This window comes from Hylobates moloch, unplaced genomic scaffold (assembly GCF_009828535.3).
Source record: "Hylobates moloch isolate HMO894 unplaced genomic scaffold, HMol_V3 SCAFFOLD_4, whole genome shotgun sequence".
Lineage (NCBI taxonomy): Eukaryota > Metazoa > Chordata > Mammalia > Primates > Hylobatidae > Hylobates > Hylobates moloch.
Window position 1 is genome coordinate 26,830,503 of NW_026652279.1, and position 21,089 is coordinate 26,851,591.

Consider the following 21,089-nt stretch of genomic DNA (forward strand, 5'->3'; position numbering starts at 1 on the left):
TCACACATTGGCCTCTTTTTCTCTCCAGAGTGATCTTCTAGTTGCCAGGAAACGTGGAGTGAGGCAGCCCCAGATTTCCAATTAAACACAGTAGAAGGAAAGCATCCTCCCAATTTCCTATCTCATTCTCAGGGAAGGACTCTGGCTCTGCATGAGTGATAGAGTGACATGTTCACCCCTTGGCCTCCAAAACTGTTGCCAGGAGAATTAGGGTGCTATATTGAGCAAGTGTACTGTAATGGGCAGCCATAAGGAATGGAAGAGGTATTTTGTCCAAAGGAATTAGGGGTGCGAGGGAGGCAAGAATAACACAACCCTCTCAGCCGGGCCCCCACCAACCAGAGACAACCAGTGTTCACATTTTTAGTACAATTCTTCCAGATTTTTTGGATGCATATACATATACATCCTTCTGCAGCCCCCAGTCCCAATGAGAACATTTCGAGGTACTAATCAAAAAGTGAGTGAAGGGCCGGGCGTGGTGGCTCACGCCTGTAATCCCAGCATTTTGGGAGGCCAAGGTGGGCAGATCATCTGAGGTCAGGAGTTTAAGACCAGCCTGGCCAACATGGTGAAACCGCGTCTCTACTAAAAATACAAAAATTAGCTGGGCGTGGTGGCATGCACCTATAGCCCTAGCTACTTGGGAGGCTGAGGCAGGAGAATTGCTTGAACCCGGGAGACAGAGGTTGCAGTGAGCCGAGATTGCACCATTGTACTCCAGCCTGGGCGACACAGCAAGACTCCATCTCAAAAAAAAAAAAAAAAAAAGGGTGTCCGGGCCCGGTGGCCCATGCCTGTAATCCCAGCACTTTGGGAGGCCAAGGCAGGTGGATCATGAGGTCAGGAGATGGAGACCATCCTGGCTAACATGGTGAAACCGCGTCTCTACTAAAGATACAAAAAATTAGCCAGGCATAGTGGCGGGCGCCTGTAGTCCCAGCTACTCGAGAGGCTGAGGCAGGAGAATGGCATGGACCCAGGAGGCGGAGCTTGCAGTGAGCAGAGACCGTGCACCACTGCACTCCAGCCTGGGCAACAGAGTGAGACTCTGTCTCAAAAAAAATAAATAAATAATAATTTTTAAAAAGTGAGGCAGGGAAAGTCAAATGTTCTCCGGGAAGAGGGGGATAATCTTTTCTTCTTTGTTTTTTTTTTTTAAAAATGGCTAAACAGTGCAGACATCTCCATCAATTATTTTATTTATTTATTTATTATTATTTTTTTTTTGAGACAGGTCTCACTTTGTCACCCAGGCTGGAGTGCAGTGGCACCATCATGGCTCACTGCGGCCTTGACTTCCCAGGCTCGAGTGATCATCCCACCTCAGCCTCCGGAGTAGCTGGGGCTACAGGTGTGTACCACCATACCTGGCTAATTTTTTTTAGTTTTTTATTTTTTGTAGAGATTGGGTCTCTACTCCCTCTGTTGCCCAGACTTCTCTGAAACTCTGGACTCAAGTGATCCTCCTGCTTCGGTCTCCCAGAGTGCCAGGATTATAGGCATGAGCCAGTATGGCTGGCCTCCATCAATTCTTTTTTTTTTTTGAGACGGAGTCTCGCTCTGTCACCCAGGCTGGAGTGCAGTGGCGCAATCTCGGCTCACTGCAAGCTCCGCCTCCCAGGTTCATCCCATTCTCCTGCCTCAGCCTCCCGAGTAGCTGGGACTACAGGCACCCACCACCACGCCCGGCTAATTTTTTGTATTTTTAGTAGAGACGGGGTTTCACTGTGTTAGCCAGGATGGTCTCGATCTCCTGACCTCGTGATCCGCCCGCCTCTGCCTCCCAAAGTGCTGGGATTACAGGCGTGAGCCACCGCGCCCGGCCAGGCCTCCATCAATTCTTGAACCTGACAGAAAAGAAGCTATTGAAAGAGTGAGTAGTTAACTAAGATTAGAGAAAATGGAAGAAATCACAAGGAAAAGATGGACAGGTTTATTTTTTAAAATTCTTTGGCTGGGCGTGGTGGCTTACTCCTGAGTCCCAGCACTTTGGGAGGCCGAGGCAGATGGATCACCTGAGGTCAGGAGTTCAAGACCAGCCTGGGCAACATAGCGAAACCCCATCTCTACTAAAAATACAAAAATTAGCCAGGTGTGGTGGTGCATGACTGTAGTCCCAGCTACTCGAGAGGCTGATGCAGGAGAATCACTTGAACCTGGTAGGTGGAGACTGCAGTGAGCCAAGATTGCACCATCGCACTCCAGCCAGAATGACAGAGCCAGACTCTGTCTCAAAAAAAAAAAACAAAAAAAACTTTAACTTTTGTTACTTTTTTTTTTACTTTTTTTCAAAAAGTGAAAACCCTACTCTACTCTGAAATGGTAGCCAAAAATGAAAGGCAAACTTCAGACTGGGGAAATGTTTTATAGACAATGGCTTAATATAGTTATTATATAAACAGCACACAGAATTGATAACAAACAGTAAGAACCCAATAAATGGTCAAAGGATACAGATAAAACACAATAAATACAGAACATTTTGTATCTCACTAGTAATACAAAAAAGTACAAAATAAAAGGTCATTTGCAGCCTTTCAAATTTGAAGTTTAAAAAGCTGGTAACACTGAAGGCTGATGTTGATGTGAGGACTGAGTAGTCCTACGTTCTGGTGGGAAAATGATTTGCTAAAGATCCTTTGGAAAGCAATTTGGCAATATGCATCAAAGGCTTAAATAATGTCGAGGCCTTTTGATTCAGGGACTCCTCTTCTGGCAATCAGTTTCAGAGAAGTAATCCTAAATAAGGACAAGGCTATATGCTCCAAGATGTTTGAGTTTTTTTTTTTTTTTTTTTTGGCTGGGCTCACGCCTATAATCCCAGCACTTTGGGAGGCCGAGGCAGGAGGATCACTTGAGCCCAGGAGTTCAAGACCAGCCTGGCCAACATGGTGAGACCCTGTCTCTACTAAAAGTATAAAAATTAGCAGCCGGGCGCGGTGGCTCACGCTTGTAATCCCAGCACTTTGGGAGGCCGAGGCGGGCAGATCACGAGGTCAGGAGATCGAGACCACGGTGAAACCCCGTCTCTACTAAAAATACAAAAAAATCAGCCGGGCGTGGTGGCAGGCGCCTGTAGTCCCAGCTACTCGGAGAGGCTGAGGCAGGAGAATGGCGTGAACCCGGGAGGCGGAGCTTGCAGTGAGCCGAGATTGCGCCACTGCACTCCAGCCTGGGCGACAGAGCAAGACTCCGTCTCAAAAAAAAAAAAAAAAAAAATTAGCCGGGCGTGGTGACACACGCCTGTAACCCCAGCTACTTGGGAGGTTGAGGCAGGAGAATCACTTGAACCTGGGAGGCTGAGGGTGCAGTGATTCAGATTATGCCACTGCACTCCAGCCCGGGTGACAGAGCAAGACCCTGTCTCAAAAAAACCCAAAAAAGCCAGGCGCGGTGGCTCACGCCTGTAATCCCAGCACTTTGGGAGGCCGAGGTGGGTGGATCACGAGGTCAGGAGATCGAGATCATCCTGGCTAACACGGTGAAACCCCATCTGTACTAAAAATACAAAAAATTAGCCGGCGTGGTGGCGGGCGCCTGTATTGCCAGCTACTCCAGAGGCTGAGGCGGGAGAATGGCATGAACCTGGGAGGCGGAGCTTGCAGTGAGCCGAGATCACGCCACTGCACTCCAGCCTGGGCAACAGAGTGAGACTCCGTCTCAAAAAAAAAAAAAAAAAACCCCAAAAAACAAAAAACAATATGCCCTGAGCTTTTGATTAAAGGTTTTGATAAGAAATCACCATGCGGAACTTAATTTCCATTTGCTATCAAATGTATGGAGAGTATTTTCAATGTATGATTCCAGTTTCCACATGAGATATTACTGAAACAGATTTTGGAGGACATCTACCAGTCTACCACATTCCCCATCTCACTTGTATTTCTTTGCACCAACTTCACCCTCACTCCCTCTCATTAGTCCAGCCTCTATGCTGCTCTGAGAGTGCTTTCTGATTCAGAGTGCTATTATGGCACTAGTCTGCTCACAAACCACCGGTGGCTCCCTGTTACCTCCGAATGTGATTCTCAAACTTTAATATGCACCAGGAATCACCTAGAAGGCATGTTATAATATAATATAAAGCTATGCCCCATACCCAGAGGTTTTTTGTTTTTTTTTTGAGACAATCTCACTCTGTCGCCCAGGCTTGAGTGCAGTGGTGTGATCTCTGCTCACTGCAACCTCCATCTTCCAGGTTCAATCAATTCTCCTGCCTCAGCCTCCCAAGTAGCTGGGATTACAGGTGTGTGCCACCATGCCTGGCTACGTTTTGTATTTTTAGTAGAGACAGGGTTTCACCATATTGACCAGGCTGGTCTTGAACTCCTGACCTCAGATGATCCGCCCTCCTTGGCCTCCCAAAGTGCTGGGATTACAGGTGTGAGCCACAGCGCCTGACTATACACCCAGAGCTGTTGATTCAGTAGGTCTGTGGACTGAGAATTTGCATTTTTATCAAGTTCCCAAGTGATGCTGTTGCTGGCAGTCCAGGGACCACACTTGGAGCACCATTGTCCTAGAGAATAAAGTCCATGCTCCTTAATCTGCCATTCAAACCCTTGCCCAGCCTGGTCTTCAACCTACTTTCTAGCTTCATCTCTTATCCCTTCCTTTCCCCTCCATACACCCAGGGCTCCAGTCACACTGCAGTTCTCACTTCTCTCTAAGCAGGCCAGCTGTTCACACCTCTCTGCCTTGCTCCTTTTGTCTGGAATGTTATCTTCTGCCCAGCAATTTTCTTTCCACATCCTCCCTGAAGCCTTTCCTGACCCTCTAAGCTGTTGTTAAGTCTTTCTCTGCCCCAGATCCCTGCCAACTTTGCACAGTCTTCTTTCGTTGAGATGAAGTCTCACTCTGTTGCCCGGGCTGGAGTGCAGTGGCACGATCTCAGCTCACTGCAAGCTCCGCCTCCCGGGTTCACGCCATCCTCCTGCCTCAGCCTCCTGAGTAGCTGGGACTACAGGCGCCCGCCACCACGCCTGGCTAATTTTTTTGTATTTTTAGTAGAGAAGGGGTTTCACTGTGTTAGACAGGATGGTCTCGATCTCCTGACCTCGTGATCCACCCGCCTCGGCCTCCCAAAGTGCTGGGATTACAGGCGTGAGCCACCGCGCCCGGCCTGCACAGTCTTCTTATTGCTTTTGTGGCCTAGTGTTTTGATTGTCTAGTGTGTCCCCATTTCTGGAGCCTTAGTCACCTCCATAGCAATCAGCCATGGTGACAGGGTCACTGAATGAGGGAACAAAAGTATAATGAAGAAGTGGAGGTGTGTGGATGGAGTGAATAAGTGAATAGGGTAATTAGGTAGGTGAAGAGAAAAAAATGGGGAGTTTATTGATACCTGAACGAGTGAGTTACAGTCCACTGGACCTGGTTATTTCCATTGAGTCCTGAGCCCCAGGCCAAGAAATAAATTTACTCCCTGACCCCATTTCCACAAAGCTCCTGCCATCACTTTCTTTTCAGCAAGAGCCAACTGGGACCCAGAGCACTCGGTGCCCAGAGTACTCAGGAGCAGACAGGGGCTGGGGACCCACTGTCTGACTGTGGGTCAGAGCTCACCCTCCCCATTCTCACTCACCCTGGTGTTGCTGAAAGTCAGCTGTAAGGCATTTGGTACTCTGGGGAGACCATGTTGTGCAAGACAGATGCTTTCTAGGGCCAAGACACAAAAGGCTTTGCCTCCAAACTAGTGATAAGGAATCAGAATTGTTTTGAATTAAATTTGGAGACTTGAGGTACTGGAACTAATCCGCCCTCCTCATGACAACCCAGCTTCCTCCATACTCATAAAGGAGGCATCTTTTGGCTCCAGCAGACACTGATATGATTGTAAGAACTCTGCCAGGGATGGTGCTACCTGGGGGCAGCAACTATTCCTGCATCAAGGCTGCATGGCCTCAGCAAGGCACAGCATCTCTTTGAGTCTCTGTGTCATCTGCAGGCTGGAATATTACTCTCCTTGGAGGTGCATGGTGAGCATCAGATAGGAGTGGTGGGTAAAGGGCCTCGCACAGTGTCAGGCAGATAGGTATGCAACAGAGAACAGCTAGAGTGCTCATGACTGATCCTTGAAAGTTAAAGTTTCTTCTCTGGTGAACCAGGCCCAGTCGGTCTTCTAGGGTTCTTCTTTCTATTTATATCTGTCTTCCTTCTTTCACAATTCCATCCAATTTTGGGATGTCAGCTCTCATCCCACCTCCTCCGCAAAACTGTCTCTGTTCTTGGAACTCTCTACCAACAACGCCCACCATACTTATGGTGTGGCCCAGTGAACATGGAAGTGAGTGGTTAAGAGGAGGGGGTCTTCAAGCAGAGCTGCCATGTATGGCTGCACAGGTTGGGCACTGCCCAAGTATAGGGAGTACCATTCACATACACTGTAATGGGAGTGGGGCCCCAGTGAGTTGTAATGAAGAGGCTCTCTCTGCAAGCCAAATGGCCTGAGTTTGAATGTTGTTCTCAACCACTCAATTGCTTGACAAAGCAAGGTATGTAACCTTCTAAGCCTCAGTTTCTTCATCTGTAAATGGGATGTTATTATGAGGTAGCTGATACCTACCCCGTAATATTAGGTAGTTGAATGAGTTCAGAACAATGCCTGGTACATACTAACATTTACTGAGCACTTCATTGCATTATCATTATGATTATAGTTGGTTTCTCATCATTGCATGTGTGGGTGTCTTTTCTCTCTGAGAAGGCTGTGAGCAACCTGGGGACAATGAGTCACTGAGAAATTGCAGCAGCTTGGCCCAGCAGCTAGTGGGAGGCAGGGCCTCATGCTGTCCTCTCTCTCAGGATCCTACTTCATCTTTCTTTTTGCCAAAATTCACTTGTAATAGGCCTTTTTTAGTTACAAATCACAAAACTCTAAAGCAAACTAGTTTAAGCCAAAAGAAGCCTTTGTGGGCTGATATATGTGGGAAGTCTAAGGGAGGATCCAGTGGCTTCAAGAATAGCTGGATGCAGCACTTCTCCATCTCCTGGCTCGGTTTTTCTGAGCTGGCTTTATTCTCATGAGCAGGTTTTTCCCCGTGGGAGGAGAGCAGGTCACTGGGGTAGTCTGGGCTTATAGTCTATGGCTTATGGTCCAAAAAGAAGTGAAACTCTCTTCTCAGCATCCACAGAGCAATGTTATGGAGGGCCTCGAGTGACCCAGCTTGGGTTACATGCCTGCTTCTGGGACTAATCATTGTGGCTAGAGGGATTGGCACTTGACTGGCCAAGCTGGGGTCATGTGTGCACCCTAGTTTGGCAGTCAGACAAGAACCATGTGTGATGGGGAAGGAACATTTCTCCAACAGAGAGGTGCTGGGTATACGAGAATGTTGGCCGTGTTCGCCCTCCTTCTTTATGGCTCAGTTCATAGGTCACTTCCTTAGGGAATCTTACCCTCCCTTCTCTCCTGCGTGGACCTCAACCTTCCCACAGTAAATTGCAAATTATTCCCTGATTCTCTCAGACCAGTCTGGGAACAACTTGAGGCAGGTACCAGAGCATATTTATTCATCTGTGTCCCTTAGGCCAAGCTTCCTGCCCCAGCTGTGGAAGAGTTGTTGTCAGTGGCCTATCTAGCACTCACTTCCCCGTTTCCTACTCAGATCTTGTTGGGTTTTACTCTCTCCACCACCTTGATGGAGTAGCAGACTCCACTCTGACTGGCGTAAACCCATTACAGTCTCCCTTGCCACAGTGACTGAGGAATGGGCATGTGAGACTGAGTTTGGGCCACTGAAACATGATGGTATCTGGGAAAAGGCTTCTTGCTTCTGTAGGTGGGCCATGGAAGCCCGCTGGCTCCGGCTCCCTCCTGTGCTGGATGTAAATGAGGAAGCATCTGGCCCCAACTGCTCCACTGCCACAGTACAGCCAGAGAAGGACTCACCTTAGGCAGAAGTCGACACTGTGGAGGGCAGTGTGGTGACCCCTAAGAAACTTGGACCCTTGGGGGAGGGGGGAGGGAAAGCATTAGGAGATATACCTAATGTAAATGACGAGTTAATGGGTACAGCACACCAACACGGCACATGTATACATATGTAACAAACCTGCACGTTGTGCACATGTACCCTAGAACTTAAATTAAAAAAAAAAAAAAAAGAAACCTGGACCCTTGATAACCCTGAAGAATTGCTAGATTGGCTAACCGTGAAGGTCACTCTGTCCCAGGACTGCCAATCCTGCAGCCAACACATTTCCTTACTTTGAATCCACTTTGAGCTGGGGGGCATTGTTACGTGCAGCCACAAGTATCCTCAGAAAGAGGTACTCAGAAAGTTCTCCCTGACTGAATGCCATGGGTTAGTGGCCATGGGCTGAGAGCCACCAAGCATACCCCCCACAAACCTTACCACCCACACTGGTTCCTTCCTCCCCACTGTAACAGACATTCAAAGACTGGATGCTTTTTTTGAAAAACCACAGCAGTCACTTTATTCTTAAGTTTGCACTTTACAAAACCACAAGGGAGAAGTCCTTGAAGGGGAGACGGGTAGGGGATTAGGGAGTGGGGGATGGTAAAGAGGGGGAAGAGGAAGACCCAGAAACGAAGTCCCCTCCAACTCCATCCTGGGGACCAAGCAGAGACTAGGCCTCAGGCCAGCCCAGCAGGGCTTCCTGTGTTCTGGCTGTACAGAGCTAGGCCAAAAGACCTCAGGGGAAGGGCCACGGTCCTCTAGAGACTGCCGCCATTTGAGGGACAGCCACAGGCCAATGTTTCCTGTGCCCAAAGAAGGAAGTGGACCTCCCTTCCCCTCCCCAGGCCAGATAATCAGCCTGAGGCAGGGGTGAGGGCTACCCATCCAGCAGCTTCAGGATGCTCTCACGCTCCTTCAGAGTCTTCCAAGCCTGGTCCTTTTCTTTCTTGGTGGGAGTCCGCTTCTTCTGCCGGGCAGCCATGATCTTGCGAAAGGCGTCCATGACCTCGTTGTCAGCCATGCGCACCCGCTGCCTCAGCTCCTGCCGGCTCACCTCCTCCTTTGCTAGCCTGTGGGGACCAGCCGGCCAGGTACCATGGTCAGCCCACCTCCAGAGAGCGGCCCCTCCCTCTTCAAGACTGAGCCTTCCCACCAGCCCAGGCTGGCATGCCTGTGGATTGTGTCATACAGTCGTGACCAAAAAGCAGTTACTGAACTACACTTATATGGCACTATTTTAAGCTCCTGAAAAATATTAACTCATGTTGATCATGGGGGAGGCTGTGCACATGTGGGGACAGCGGGTATACGGGAATTCTCTGTACCTTTCTCTCAATTTTGTTGTGAACTTAAAACTGCTCTAAAAGAATAGTCTTGGCTGCACATGGTGGTTCACATCTGCAGTCCCAGCACTTTGGGAGCCCAAGGCAGGAGGATCATTTGAGCCCAGGAGTTCAAGACCAGTCTGAGCAACATAGTGAGACTGTCTCTACAAAAACTTTAAAAAATTAGCTGGGTGTCGTAGTGCACACCTGTAGTCCCAACTCCAAAGGGGCTGAGGATTGCTTGAGGCTAGGAGTTCAAGGTTACAGTGAACTATGATCATGCCAGTGCACTCCAGTCTGGGCAACAGAGCGTGACTGTGTCTTTAAAAAAAAAAAAAAAAGGTCTTAAAAATATATACAGTAGGCTGGGCGAAGTAGCTCATGCCTGTAATCCCAACGCTTTGGGAGGTGGAGGCAGGAAGATCACTTGAGGCCAGGAGTTTGAGACCAACCTCGGCAACAGAGTTAAGACCCTGTCTCTAAAAAAAAAAAAAATATATATATATATATATATATATATATATATATATATATACACACACACACGCACACCCACTCTCTCTGTCTTTCAGTTAATCCTCCTAACAACCCCTCAAAATATGTACTATTATTCCTATGTTACCCATGAGGAAAATGAGGCTCAAAGATGATCCCAGGATCCCACAATTAGTGAGGGGGAGATCTGGAGCAGGCTGGGGCCAAACTCTTGTTTTTAAACACTGTTGTTTCAGGTTTTCCGGTGCCAGCAGAAGGCCTGCTTACTTCGGCATCTGCATTCCAGAGACCCCTAACGTCTAGGCAGCCTGAGGCTGACAGGAGGTGGGTGAGACACCAAATTAATCTCTCTGAATAGGATCTGATTTATACATTTCATTGATGGTGGAGCTGGAAGGTCACTTAGTGATTGAGTCCAGCCTGCCAGTTTTCCAGAAGGGGAAGCTGATGCTCAGGTCAGGGGCTGCTTAAGGCCTTATAGCTGCTCTGCAGCAGGGTAAGGGCTGTGCTGTGGTTTCCTGAGAGCCACGAGCCATTTCTTCATTGCCCATTACTTCTTTTTTTTTTTTTTTGAGACAGGTCTCACTCTGTCACCCAGGCTGGAGTACAGTGGCCTGATCAAGCTCACTGCAGCCTCCACCTCCTAGGATCAAGCAATCCTCCCACGTCAGCCTCCTGAGTAGGACTATAGGCATGTGCCACCATGCCTGGCTGATTTTTTAAAATTTTTAGTAGAGATGGGGGTCTTACTACATTGCCCAGGCTAGTTTCGAACTCCTGAGCTCAAACGAGCCTCCCACCTCAGCCTCCCAAAGTGCTGGGATTACAGGCATGAGCCACCAGGCCCAGCTAGGGCCCATTACTTCTGTAACTGCACATGCCTACTTTTCTCTCTCTTCCTCTCTCTCCCTCTGCTTCCCTCAGTGCCTCTTCCATCTGTGTTTTCTTCTTCTCACTTTTCAGAGAAAACATGAACTATTATAGAAAGAGGCTTTGATTCAGCCACGGGCTCAAGTCTCAGCTTGCTGTTTATTGAGTGTGTGACCTTCAGCAGAGCACTTCGCTTCACTGGACCTTTATTTCCTCATCTAGTAAACAAGGAAAATAGCAACTCCCTCCTGGGTTGTTGTCAAGACACTTGAGTGAGTGTACATAAAGCCCCTGACACACAGTAGGCTCTCAGCATACATTAGTCACCCTTATCCTTAAATACCCTGGCAACTTGTTAGCAACTACCTCTCCTTTTAATGGCACTTGTCTTTACTGATCATCTGCTAGTAATCTGCAAGTCCCTTGCTCTGCCTCTCTTGCTGGCCCCCAGCACAATATCTAAGAGACAATAAGAATGGCCAAATGATTAGCCGGGCATGGTGGTGCATGCCTGTAATCCCAGCTACTCAGGAGGCTGAGGCAGAAGAACTACCTGAACCCGGGAGGCGGAGGTTGCAGTGAGCCGAGATCGCGCCACTGCACTCCAGCCTGGGCAACAGAGTGAGACACCGTCTCAAAAAAAGAAAAAAAAAAAAAAAAAAGGTGATATGAATGAATGTGCCCTGTCCTGCCAGGGCACTATGAAGTTAAGACACAGCACTTGTCTGTGAGAAGCAAAGAGACTTGTTTGGGTTGCTTCCCTATCTAACTAAAGGGTAGCTATTCCACAGTCTTCCTCCAGATGTCACCTATACCCTTGTTGTGATCAATGCAGAACAAGATGGATGGGAGTTGACATCAAATGAATGGCAGGCACCATGATAGATTCCCAAAAGAACATGTCCTAAAACACTGGTCAATTTCTTGTGATAAGCAAATAAAAATCACAGATCTCCAACAAAATGTTAACAGTTAATTAGTCTAGGTGGAGAATATACTGATGTTTATTGTGTGATTCTTTCAGATTTTCTGTATCAAATTTTTAATAATAAAACTTTGGGGATAAAAAGAAAAGCATGAAAAGACAAAAAATAAATCACACAACAATGTGAATATGGGTAACACTACTAAACTGTACACTTAAAAATGGTTAAGAAGGGTAAATTATTTTTTTCTTTTCTTTTTTTTTTTTTTTGAGATGCAGTTTCACTCTTGTTGCCCAGGCTGGAGTGCAATGGTACAGTCTCGGCTCACTGCAACCTCCGCCTCCCAGGTTCAACCGATTCTCCTGCCTCAGCTTCCCATGGAGATAAATTTTATATTATGCCTTTACCGTAATTAAAAAACCAAACCAGGCCGGGTGCGGTGGCTCACGCCTGTAATCCCGGCACTTTGAGAGGCCGAGGCGGGCGGATCATGAGGTCAGGAGATGGAGACCATCCTGGCTAACAGGGTGAAACCCCGCCTCTACTAAAAATACAAAAAAATTAGTCGGGCGTGGTGGCAGGTGCCTGTAGTCCCAGCTACTCAAGAGGCTGAGGCAGGAGAATGGCGTGAACCTGGAAGGCAGAGCTTGCAGTGAGCCGAGATCGTGCGCACTGCACTCCAGCCTGGATGACAGTGCGAGACTCCCTCTCAAAAAAAAAAAAAAAAACCAAACCAAATCAAATCAGTCCATCAATCAGTCACAGATGCCTGAGCCCCACTCTGTGGAATTAGAATTTGTTTGAGACATACCTGGTGGACTGGCCACTGCTGTTTTTTTCGAGGCTCTCCAGGTGATTTAGAGGCCAGCCAGGCTTGGAAAGCCTGTTGTAAAACCCCTGGAAGGTGACCAGCCATGGCCACAGCCTCCAAGGCCACCCCCGGGACCGTGCATCCTGCTCACACTCACCTCAGCAGGTCGTGCTTCTTGGTGCGGTTGTGGGCACTAAGTGCCTTCAGCTCAGCCTGCCGTTTGCGCAGCTCAGCAAGGACTTCATCCTCGGAGTCCTCTGCGGGGCGGTCCTCAGACTCCAAAAGGCCCTGGGCAATTAGCTCCTCCTTGATACGGCTCTCCAGGGACTTAGTATGCGGCACACTACAGGGGGAGGCAGGCCCGTCAGACTCAAGAGCCAGCTTGGAGAAGGGCCCACCTTGGAGGTTCCCAGGGCTTCCCAAGGTCAGTGAAAACCTGCCTTTCCCTTTGGGCACCCCCTCTGTATCTATCCAGATACAAAGGGAGGGACAGACACATCTGGTCTGGTTTTTAAACACAAGCAACATATGTATCTACTATCCAAAAAATATGGAAAAACCTGTAATGCCAACAACCCACAGAGAATTACTATTATTTTGTTATACATTATTATATATATTCCAGATTTTGTTATATATTATTCCTAATCTTTTGCTACATATTAGTCCAGGTTTTTTCCCTTATGTGCACATATTTAAATATACTTTAAGTAAGCCAGGCACGGTGGCTCACACCTGTAATCCCAGCACTTTGGAAGGCTGAGGCGAGAGGATCACCTGAGGTCAGGAGTTCAAGACCAGCCCGGCCAAGACGGTGAAACCCCGTCTCTACTAAAAATACAAAAATTAGCCAGGCGTGGTGGCAGGCACCTGTAATCACAGCTACTTGGTGGCTGAGGAGAATCGCTTGAACCTGGGAGGCGGAGGTTGCAGTGAGCCAAGATTGCGCCATTGCGCTCCAACCTAAACGACAAGAGCGAGACTCCATCTCAAAAAAAAAAAAAAGAAAAAGAAAAAAAGAAATATATTTTAAGTAAAAATAGTATTATAATCTGTACTGGGCTACAACTAACATTTTCCCCACTTGTCACTCTATAATTTACATCTTTTCATGTCATTTAACTATATTTCTCTATACTTGCAGCTATATGATTAATAGCTCCAAGTTATTTCATCATATGGAGTTATGCCAATTTAGCCAACCATTCCCCTTCAGCAGGACATTTGGGTTATTTATGGTATGAACAGTTCTGTGCTGAACAACCCTGCACTCAGTCTGTGCATGCAGACACGCTGGGCCAGCACTCACACTTGAGACTGCTATTGGGCTTCACCTAACTGCCCCCAGCCGCTTATTGATGAGGACTTCCCCAGGTTGAGATGGAGAGAAGCCAACAGAAGCGGGGGCCAGACTGTGGGTTGTGGATAGGACACCACTCACCTGAAGGGCTTGTTCTGATTGCGAGGGGAGGTGCTTGCCCCGTCAGCCCCTGATTCTTTCCCAGACATGTCAGGAATAGGAGAATCCTCCATAGGGGAAATAATATTTTCCTAGAAGACCACAAAAATGAGTGGAAGGAAAAATAGCTGTTCCACTTTCCTGCTCCTTTCTGACCTACACTGACAGTCTTCAAACACCAGAAATATCCTTTTATCTTTCCCATCCCACTTACTGTGGGAAGCCTTCCCATACTGATCCCAAATTGCTTCGATCATTCTAGAAATCCCTTTTATTTTCATACTGATATGAAGAAAAAGGAACACAGAAGAGAAATGATTAACACTCAATGATGGTAATGAACAGCTAAGGTTTGTGAAGCGTCTGCAACGCACCAGGCACTGTGCTAGGCCTGCTGTGGCAGAGGTGCTAGCTGTCCGAACGCCATACTCTCCTCTCCTCCACGGCAGCTAGGCAATGCCTGTCCAGTTGCACTACACTTCCCAGGCTCTCTTGCAGGCGGGTATGGTCATGTGACAGATTCTCTCCAGGGGAAAGTGATTAGAAGAGATAAGAGCCACAGCTAGGCATGGCCCAAAAAGTTAAAAAGTTTCCTTCACACATTCCTCCTTGCTTTTTTTTTTGAGATGGGAGTCTCACTTTGTCGCCCAGGCTGTGGAGTGTGGTGGCGTGATTTTGGCTCACTGCAAGCTCCGCCTCCCGGGTTCACGCCATTCTCCTGCCTCAGCCTCCCAAGTAGCTGGGACTACAGGTGCCCGCCACCATGCTCGGCTAATTTTTTTGTATTTTTAGTAGAGATGGGGTTTCACCACGTTAGCCAGGATGGTCTCGATCTCCTGACCTTGTGATCCGCCCGCCTCAGCCTCCCAAAGTGCTGGGATTACAGGCATGAGCCACCGCGCCCAGCCTCCTTGCTCTTATTCTGTGGGACTGGAGTGACAATGACGCCCAGAGTGACCCTGTGCAGATTGCAAGGCCACCGTCAGCTGGGGTCCCTGTCTGATGATATGAGGTAGAGACTTGCCCCTTCCCCTACCTTAGATAACCTGGAACATGTACCCAGACTGTTACATGAAATAAACTATTGTGTTTGAGCTAGAATAGAAAACTGAGTCTCAATGAGGTGAAAGAGTGTGAGGGTGTGTCTAAGGTCAACCAGCAGGTATAAAGACAGGGACCCTGAAGCTAGGGTTTGAATCCTGCTGTGTGAGACCTCAAGTGAACAGTTCCCTTTTCTGAGCCTCAATCTTCTTATCTGTAACACAGTGTTAACCATTGTCCTGGCCTTTAGTGGGGGGATGTGTATAAAGCCCCTCCAATAGATGCTTAGCAAAAGTAATTGTGGAGTAGAGGCTACCTTTGGGGGAAGTTGGAGAAAAACAGGGGCATGAGAGGGGCTTCTAGGATATAGTAATGTTTCATTTTGCAATCTCCAGGTTGGTAATACAAGCTCATTTGTGAAAACTGTACATTTATGATCTGTGCACTTTTCTATTAGGTTGGTGCAAAAGTTATATATTATTCCCAATTTTTTGCTATATATTAGTCCAGGTTTTTACTTTTGCACCAACCTAATAAATGTATGATAAATTCCAGTAAAAAACAAGCATAACACATTAAAACACAAACTAAATGTGGTTTGTTTTGAGTTAGGGTGCTCACCTCCACCAGGGCCTGCAGGAGGCGCTGCGTCAGGGCACCAAAGGGGCATCCATCTTCCGGCTGTTCGTGCTGGGCCTCAGACTTCTTCAGCAGGGCATCCACATCTAAGCGGGCACAGGAAAGGAGGGCAGGCAGGCTGAAGTTCTGGAACTCAACTCCTGACCTGGGGTTGGCAGGGAGGTGAGAGGCCTACCTTTAGTGTCCAGTTCGGTCAGTGGCCCCATGAGGCCTTTCTTCTTGTCAGCCACGGCAGCTGCCCGGGCCCCATCCTTCTGCTCCTCCAGCAGGTCCTCCTGGGCCCAGCGCTGGGAGTAGTGCTTCCCCAAGGGTGGGATCTGTGGAAAAGATGGCACCCAACCCTGAGTGACTAAGCACTGGCCAGCTATGCTTCATTCATTCATTCACTTACCTGTCTTATATCTCTCAAGTCCCTAGTCCAGGGCCAAGACCAGTGTCAGGTATAGGTAAGAAAGTACAAAGAAGATAAAACCTCTACTTCACACTCTAGTAAGGGAGACAGGTCCAAAAAGAACTAAGACACACACAAAAGCCAATCTGAAACAATTCCCAAAATAGAAGGTGCAGAATACTCTACGTACACGGATTGTCTCAGGTCACAGCAATTGCCTCGAGAGAATTAGGAGCCGTCAGGTCACAGGTGACAGGGAATTACCTTTTGTATTGCTTGAATTTACTGCTGTCTGTATGAACTCTTTTTCAAATAAATTTTTAAAAAATCAGGTAAGTGAAGTGAAAGAGATAGATCAAAGCGTTGTGGCAGCACAAAGGAGAGACTAACTTTCTGCTGGGGAATCTGAAAGGGTGCTTTGGTGGAAGTAACATGAGATCAGGGCCTTGAAGGGTGAGTCAAGTCTGTCAAGGAGAGAAGAGGGAGAGAAGAGCTTGCCAGAGGCCCAGAGACCAGCAAGGAGGCTGTGGTGTCCTGGAATGAGGGCAAGATACTTGTGGGACTGGTCAACACGGCAATGAAGAGGGGTATGGCCGAGGAAAATGGAGAGGGGCACTGGAGCTGTGCCAAGGACTGGGATGCGTGGACTTGATCCTGTAGATAACAGGATGAAGAGAGACCTAGATGCAGCACCATGTCATGAGCACATCTGATCATGACAGCTGACCTATGGGAGCATTCTCCCTCAACACTTTTCTGTATTTTCTATATTTTCTTTAATGGAGCATGTTTTATTTATTTTCATCATTAAAACATACAGTTTTATACCTTCTTTTTTTTTTTTTTATGGATGGAATCTCGTTCTGTCACCCAGGCTGGAATATAGTGGCACGATCTTGGCTCATTGCAACCGATGCCTCCCCAGTTCAGGTGATTTTCCTGGCTCAGCCTCCCGAGTAGCCAGGATTACAGGCGCATGCCACCGGTCCCGGCTAATTTTTGTATTTTTAGTAGAGACAGCGTTTCACCATGTTGGTCAGGCTGGTCTTGAACTCTTGACCTCAGATGATCTGCCTGCCACAGCCTCCCAAAATGTTGGGATTACAGGCGTGAGGTGACTTTTATATCTTTTTTTTTTTTTTTGGAGACGGAGTCTTGCTCTGTTGCCCAGGCTGGAGTGCAGTGGCGTGATCTCGGTTCACTGCAACTTCCACCTCCCGGGTCCAAGAGATTCTCCTGACTCAGGCTCCCTAGTAGCTGGGACTATAGGCGCACACCGCGATGCCTGGCTAATTTTTGTATTTTAGTAGAGATGGGGTTTCAGCATGTTGCCCAGGCTGGTCTCGAATTCCTGAGCTCAAGCAATCTGCCCGCCCTGGCCACCCAAAGTGCTAGGATTGCAGGCATGAGCCACTGCACCTGGCCCAAGTTTTATATCTTAAAGAAAGAAGAAAGTTTCCTCCAGAGGCCTCAAAACAGGAAGAGAGTTAAGAGGCTGTTTGGATAGAAGTTGATGAAGGCTTGGACCAAAGCAGAGGGGACGGGGATAAAGGAACATGGGCAGACTTCACTTAAGTAGATGCTTGAGGGCGTGTTGACATTTGGCTGGGGTAGAGGGGAGGCAGTGCACGGAGAATGCTGAGTTGGGGCCTAGGTGTCTGGGTGCATTGATGGAGCAGACAGCAGGCTGGACAGGGTAGGGGAAGGAAGATGATGCATGGCTTTGGTAGCTTTAATTCTCAGGCACCTCTGAACTCTCTTGTTCTGCATCATCTCTATCAAGGCCCAGAGTTTCTACCTTGTAATGCTCAGCCTCATCTTCTGGGGGCTTCAGTAGCTCCTCAAGTGTGCGGACCTCCTCGCTGGTGATGTCAGCACAGTAGGGCTCCACTGAAGCCCAGAACCTGCAGGGAAAAGCAGATCCTGAGTGGGCGCCCCTGCCTCACCAGTGCCTCTACCACCAGAACCTTGAGGCTCCCTTCTATGTTCTCTAGCCCAGAACCTGTTGGGGGCATCATTTTTGGGGATCCGTGGCACGTCGATAGGGTCATCAGTGAATTCATATTCCTGGATCTTGGGCTGAAGGTTTTTGGATTTGGGCCGTCCTGGGCCAGGGCCCGGCCCATGTCCTGCCTTCCCTTCCAGTTTCTGCTTCTTGGGCTTCCCATGTTTGGGGGGAGCTCCAAGTTCATGGTCTCGACCCAGCTTCAGGAATCGTCTGTCACCCTTCTTATCCTGCCAGTCGGTGAGGATCTGAAATTTACAGAAACTGTCACTAAGGGGGAGAAGGGAAAACACAGAATATCTTTTTCCTCTAGTAAATAAATTACGATCTAAAATCTAAGGAGGCTCCTGGGTCTTTCCCCATCCTCTTTTTACGTAGTAAACTCTTACTCATCCTTCAAAATTCAGCTCATTTTCTGTGCCTGGCCTCTTAGGACTTTATTCATATACTTCTCATCATCTCATTCACTTGTTCATCTATACTCTGATTTACTTCTGTATCACCCGTGCCAGTCACATACTCTTTAACAGAAGAGTCCTCTCAGCAAACCTTCACTTCGATGTCACCACTACTGAGATGCCTTCTCTGAATCAGTTACCCAGGTTCTTAGATACTAAAATACAACTTGAGTCATAGCCTTCCTCAAGGAGGGTCCATGGATTCCCAGGGACAAGTTAATTCCATCATCCTTTTAGGTCCAGTTGGCACCTCCTTCCTCTAGAAGTCTCTGGCACTTCACACCTCCACCGTGCACCCAACTGTGTTGTTTGGTCACACTGAAATGACCATCGCACCTTGTCTCTTCAACTAGACCATAAGCTACTGAAGACCAGAAAGCCCACCTTAACCATCTCTATTTTACAGGATACAGCATAGCGCCTGGCACACAAGGCTCAAGGCATCTTTATGCAGTGAATAAAGTAATCAGAGTAGCAAATAAATAACATCTGAAGTGCTTACTTAGTGTCTGGCATTGGGCTGAGCTTTTGCAAAAAATTCTCTTTTAATCCTCACAAAAGCACTAAGGTAGGTCCTATTATTCACCCCACTTTGCAAACAGGGAAACTGATACTCAGAGATATGAGGCAACTTTCTCAAAGTCACATAGCTAGGAAACAGCAATGCTAGCAAGCGCTTATGCCAGGATTCAAATCCAGGTTTCCCCATTCCAGTTCCCTAGGACTCCTAACCACAACATCCCATCACCTGGTATGTACTTGACTTTCTCACTTTCCTAGCTGCCAAGCTCCTTGACAGCCAAAACTGTCCTAGTTACCTTTCTCTAATAAGTAGCATAGGACCCAGAACATAATGGGGGATGGGTGGGGTGCCAATAAATGCTTACTGAATTAGAAATCTTGCAATTTAAGAGGATCATGCATATTGTGTATTTTTTGTGTCATGCAAACCCAGTTTGGGTTTCTCTCCCTCTCCCCACAAATCCCTGTACCCCAAGTCTCAGCATATGGGGCTAACTCAATGACCCATCCCGTAACTTGTTGCAGTCCATCTCTGGTGATGGCCCCTCTCTGGGGTATCACCTGGGTTTCGGCCTCAAGCACACGCAGGCGCCGGCTGGCAGAAGACAGCAGGGTCTCCAGCTCCAGCTGCAGGGTGTCCAGCTCCTCGATGCCGATGCCATCATCCTCGGAGCGCGCCAGCACTGCCGTGTAGCGGGGACAGACCTTCAGGTGATCCACAGACTTGAAGTCGTGGAACTGCAAGGGGCAGTCTTTCAACTCACTCATGGCCCAGGATATGGGATCCTGTGGAGCTGGAGAGGACAGGGCCATTGATGGGAGACAAAGTGGTTTGAGAAAAGCCCAAGGGCTTCTTACCTCCAGGGACGGCCTCAAGGAAACCAGGCTTACTGACAAAATTGATGGCACAGTTCCTAGTCACAGGGCACTTAACTGTGTACCAGACTAGGTACAGAGCACTTTATCAGCTTATCTCACTGAATTTCTCACTCAGCGCCATGAACAAGGACCATTGTGATCTCGTTTTTACAGAGAAAGAAACTGAGACTCTGTAAGAGTGGGTATGTGCCTATGCTTCCAAGATGCAATTTGAACCCCGCTAGTCTTCAGTCTGCACCCTGATCACCATGCTATACTGCTATGCCTTGCCTTGCCTTTCTGATGCTCTTTCTTTCCCTTCTATTTCTCTTGGGTTCTGCTAAGACTTCGAGTTCCAAGCACCCCATTCTTACCATGTTCTCGGGGACTCTTGGCCTCTTTTCTTACCCTATTCCACCTTTCTCCCTTCTCTAGTCACTAATAGTGGTTTAGAACGTGGGCTGGTAAGCCAGACAGACCTGGGTTCAAGCCCAGGCTTTACCATTCTCTACTTATGTGCCCCTGAACATGTTATTTGACCTTTTTGAGTCTCAGTTTTTCCATCTGTAAAATGGGAACAAAAGAAGTCTAGGTCTGTTTCCCCATTAAAAGTCTGAATCTGAAAAATGGGGATAACAATAGTACCTACCTCCCTGGGATGTTCTGAGGATTATGAGATGATGCCCGTCAAAAGCCCAGTTCAGTGTCTGGCACAGAAGAAGTGAGACTGTTTAATGGGTGGCCCCGCCCGGGGGTCGCCCAAATGTCCCGCCTTCAGAGTCCTCGTTCTCTAGGGACACCCTAGCGCGACCCCCGCCCCCTCTACCTCCTCACTGCGGCCTCCTACGGCCCCGGGGCCGCGGGAGGGGGCGGGGAGTTCCGGTCGACGTGAGCAACCGCCCCGGAACTGGCTATGGGCGGGCCCCTTGCAGTTGACGCGGGGGCGGGGAGCCAGCGAGGGCGAGCCTACTGGAGTTTGCCGGGGGTGGGGAGAAGGTGGGCCTCGAGCAAGCCCGCCAGAGGTAGGGTGCGGGTGGTCGGCCTCATGCGAACCCCAGGGCACAGCCAGGGGCGGGAGGCGGGGCTTGGCGGCCGAGGTCTCCGCGCTGCAGTTAGCCCCGCCGAACCCCAGGAGCTGCGGGTAGGAGGGGCGAGAGAAAGGATGGGAGCACAGAACCGGAAGAAACGAAGGGCTCGTCCACTTCGGCTTGTCCTAATTTGGTGCCCAATCTGAAGCTGGGCTGTACCATTGCATACCTGGGGGGACGTTGTGGCAAAGGTGACAAGAAGGCCGAAGGCACAAAGGGGAGCTGCACCCATTCCTGGAGGAGCTTAAGTAGTGACTCGAGTGCAAGAGTTTAAAA

The 21,089-nt window shown here is 48.4% G+C and overlaps 2 protein-coding genes across 9 annotated transcripts in view; one reads left to right on the forward strand and one right to left on the reverse strand.

Moving 5' to 3' along the window:
* The window catches only part of OGG1 (8-oxoguanine DNA glycosylase), a 34,842-nt gene extending 23,041 nt beyond the window's left edge, over positions 1–11,801 (forward strand). For 3 of the 6 annotated variants that reach the window (XM_032149658.2, XM_058437242.1, XM_032149661.2), the window contains 2 exons: positions 9,982–10,069; positions 10,709–11,801. In XM_032149658.2, coding sequence (XP_032005549.1) covers positions 9,982–10,041 — 60 coding nt within the window. In that variant the 3' untranslated portion in view covers positions 10,042–10,069; positions 10,709–11,801. Of the gene's footprint in view, positions 1–9,981 lie in introns of all 6 variants that reach the window. The other 3 variants (XM_058437240.1, XM_058437241.1, XM_058437244.1) reach the window with 1 other exon arrangement.
* TADA3 (transcriptional adaptor 3) lies at positions 8,412–20,915 on the reverse strand. Of its 3 annotated transcripts, XM_032149651.2 has the most exons (10): positions 20,552–20,915; positions 20,375–20,432; positions 19,429–19,661; positions 17,885–18,135; positions 17,681–17,786; positions 15,667–15,808; positions 15,474–15,577; positions 13,794–13,903; positions 12,510–12,695; positions 8,412–8,995 (listed from the first exon to the last, which is right to left on the reverse strand). In XM_032149651.2, the coding sequence occupies exons 3-10, from the start codon at positions 19,633–19,635 to the stop codon at positions 8,803–8,805; spliced, it is 1,299 nt and encodes a 432-aa protein (XP_032005542.1). In that variant the 5' UTR covers positions 19,636–19,661; positions 20,375–20,432; positions 20,552–20,915; the 3' UTR covers positions 8,412–8,802. The 3 variants fall into 3 exon arrangements, with proteins under 3 accessions (XP_032005542.1, XP_058293219.1, XP_058293220.1); XM_058437236.1 differs by lacking the exon at positions 20,552–20,915 and having other exon boundaries at positions 19,429–19,655; positions 20,368–20,507; XM_058437237.1 differs by lacking the exons at positions 8,412–8,995; positions 12,510–12,695; positions 20,552–20,915 and adding an exon at positions 13,129–13,315.
* Positions 20,916–21,089: the final 174 nt, after the last annotated feature.

Excerpts from the sequence above, each read along its gene's own strand:
- TADA3 (XM_032149651.2), bottom strand. The coding sequence starts at position 19,635 with ATGAGTGAGTTGAAAGACTGCCCCTTGCAGTTCCACGACTTCAAGTCT. Across the intron at positions 18,136-19,428 it reads TGCTTGAGGCCGAAACCCAG|ATCCTCACCGACTGGCAGGA; the intron begins GTGATACCCCAG and ends TGTAAATTTCAG. Across the intron at positions 8,996-12,509 it reads AAGAAGCACGACCTGCTGAG|GCTAGCAAAGGAGGAGGTGA; the intron begins GTGAGTGTGAGC and ends TGGTCCCCACAG.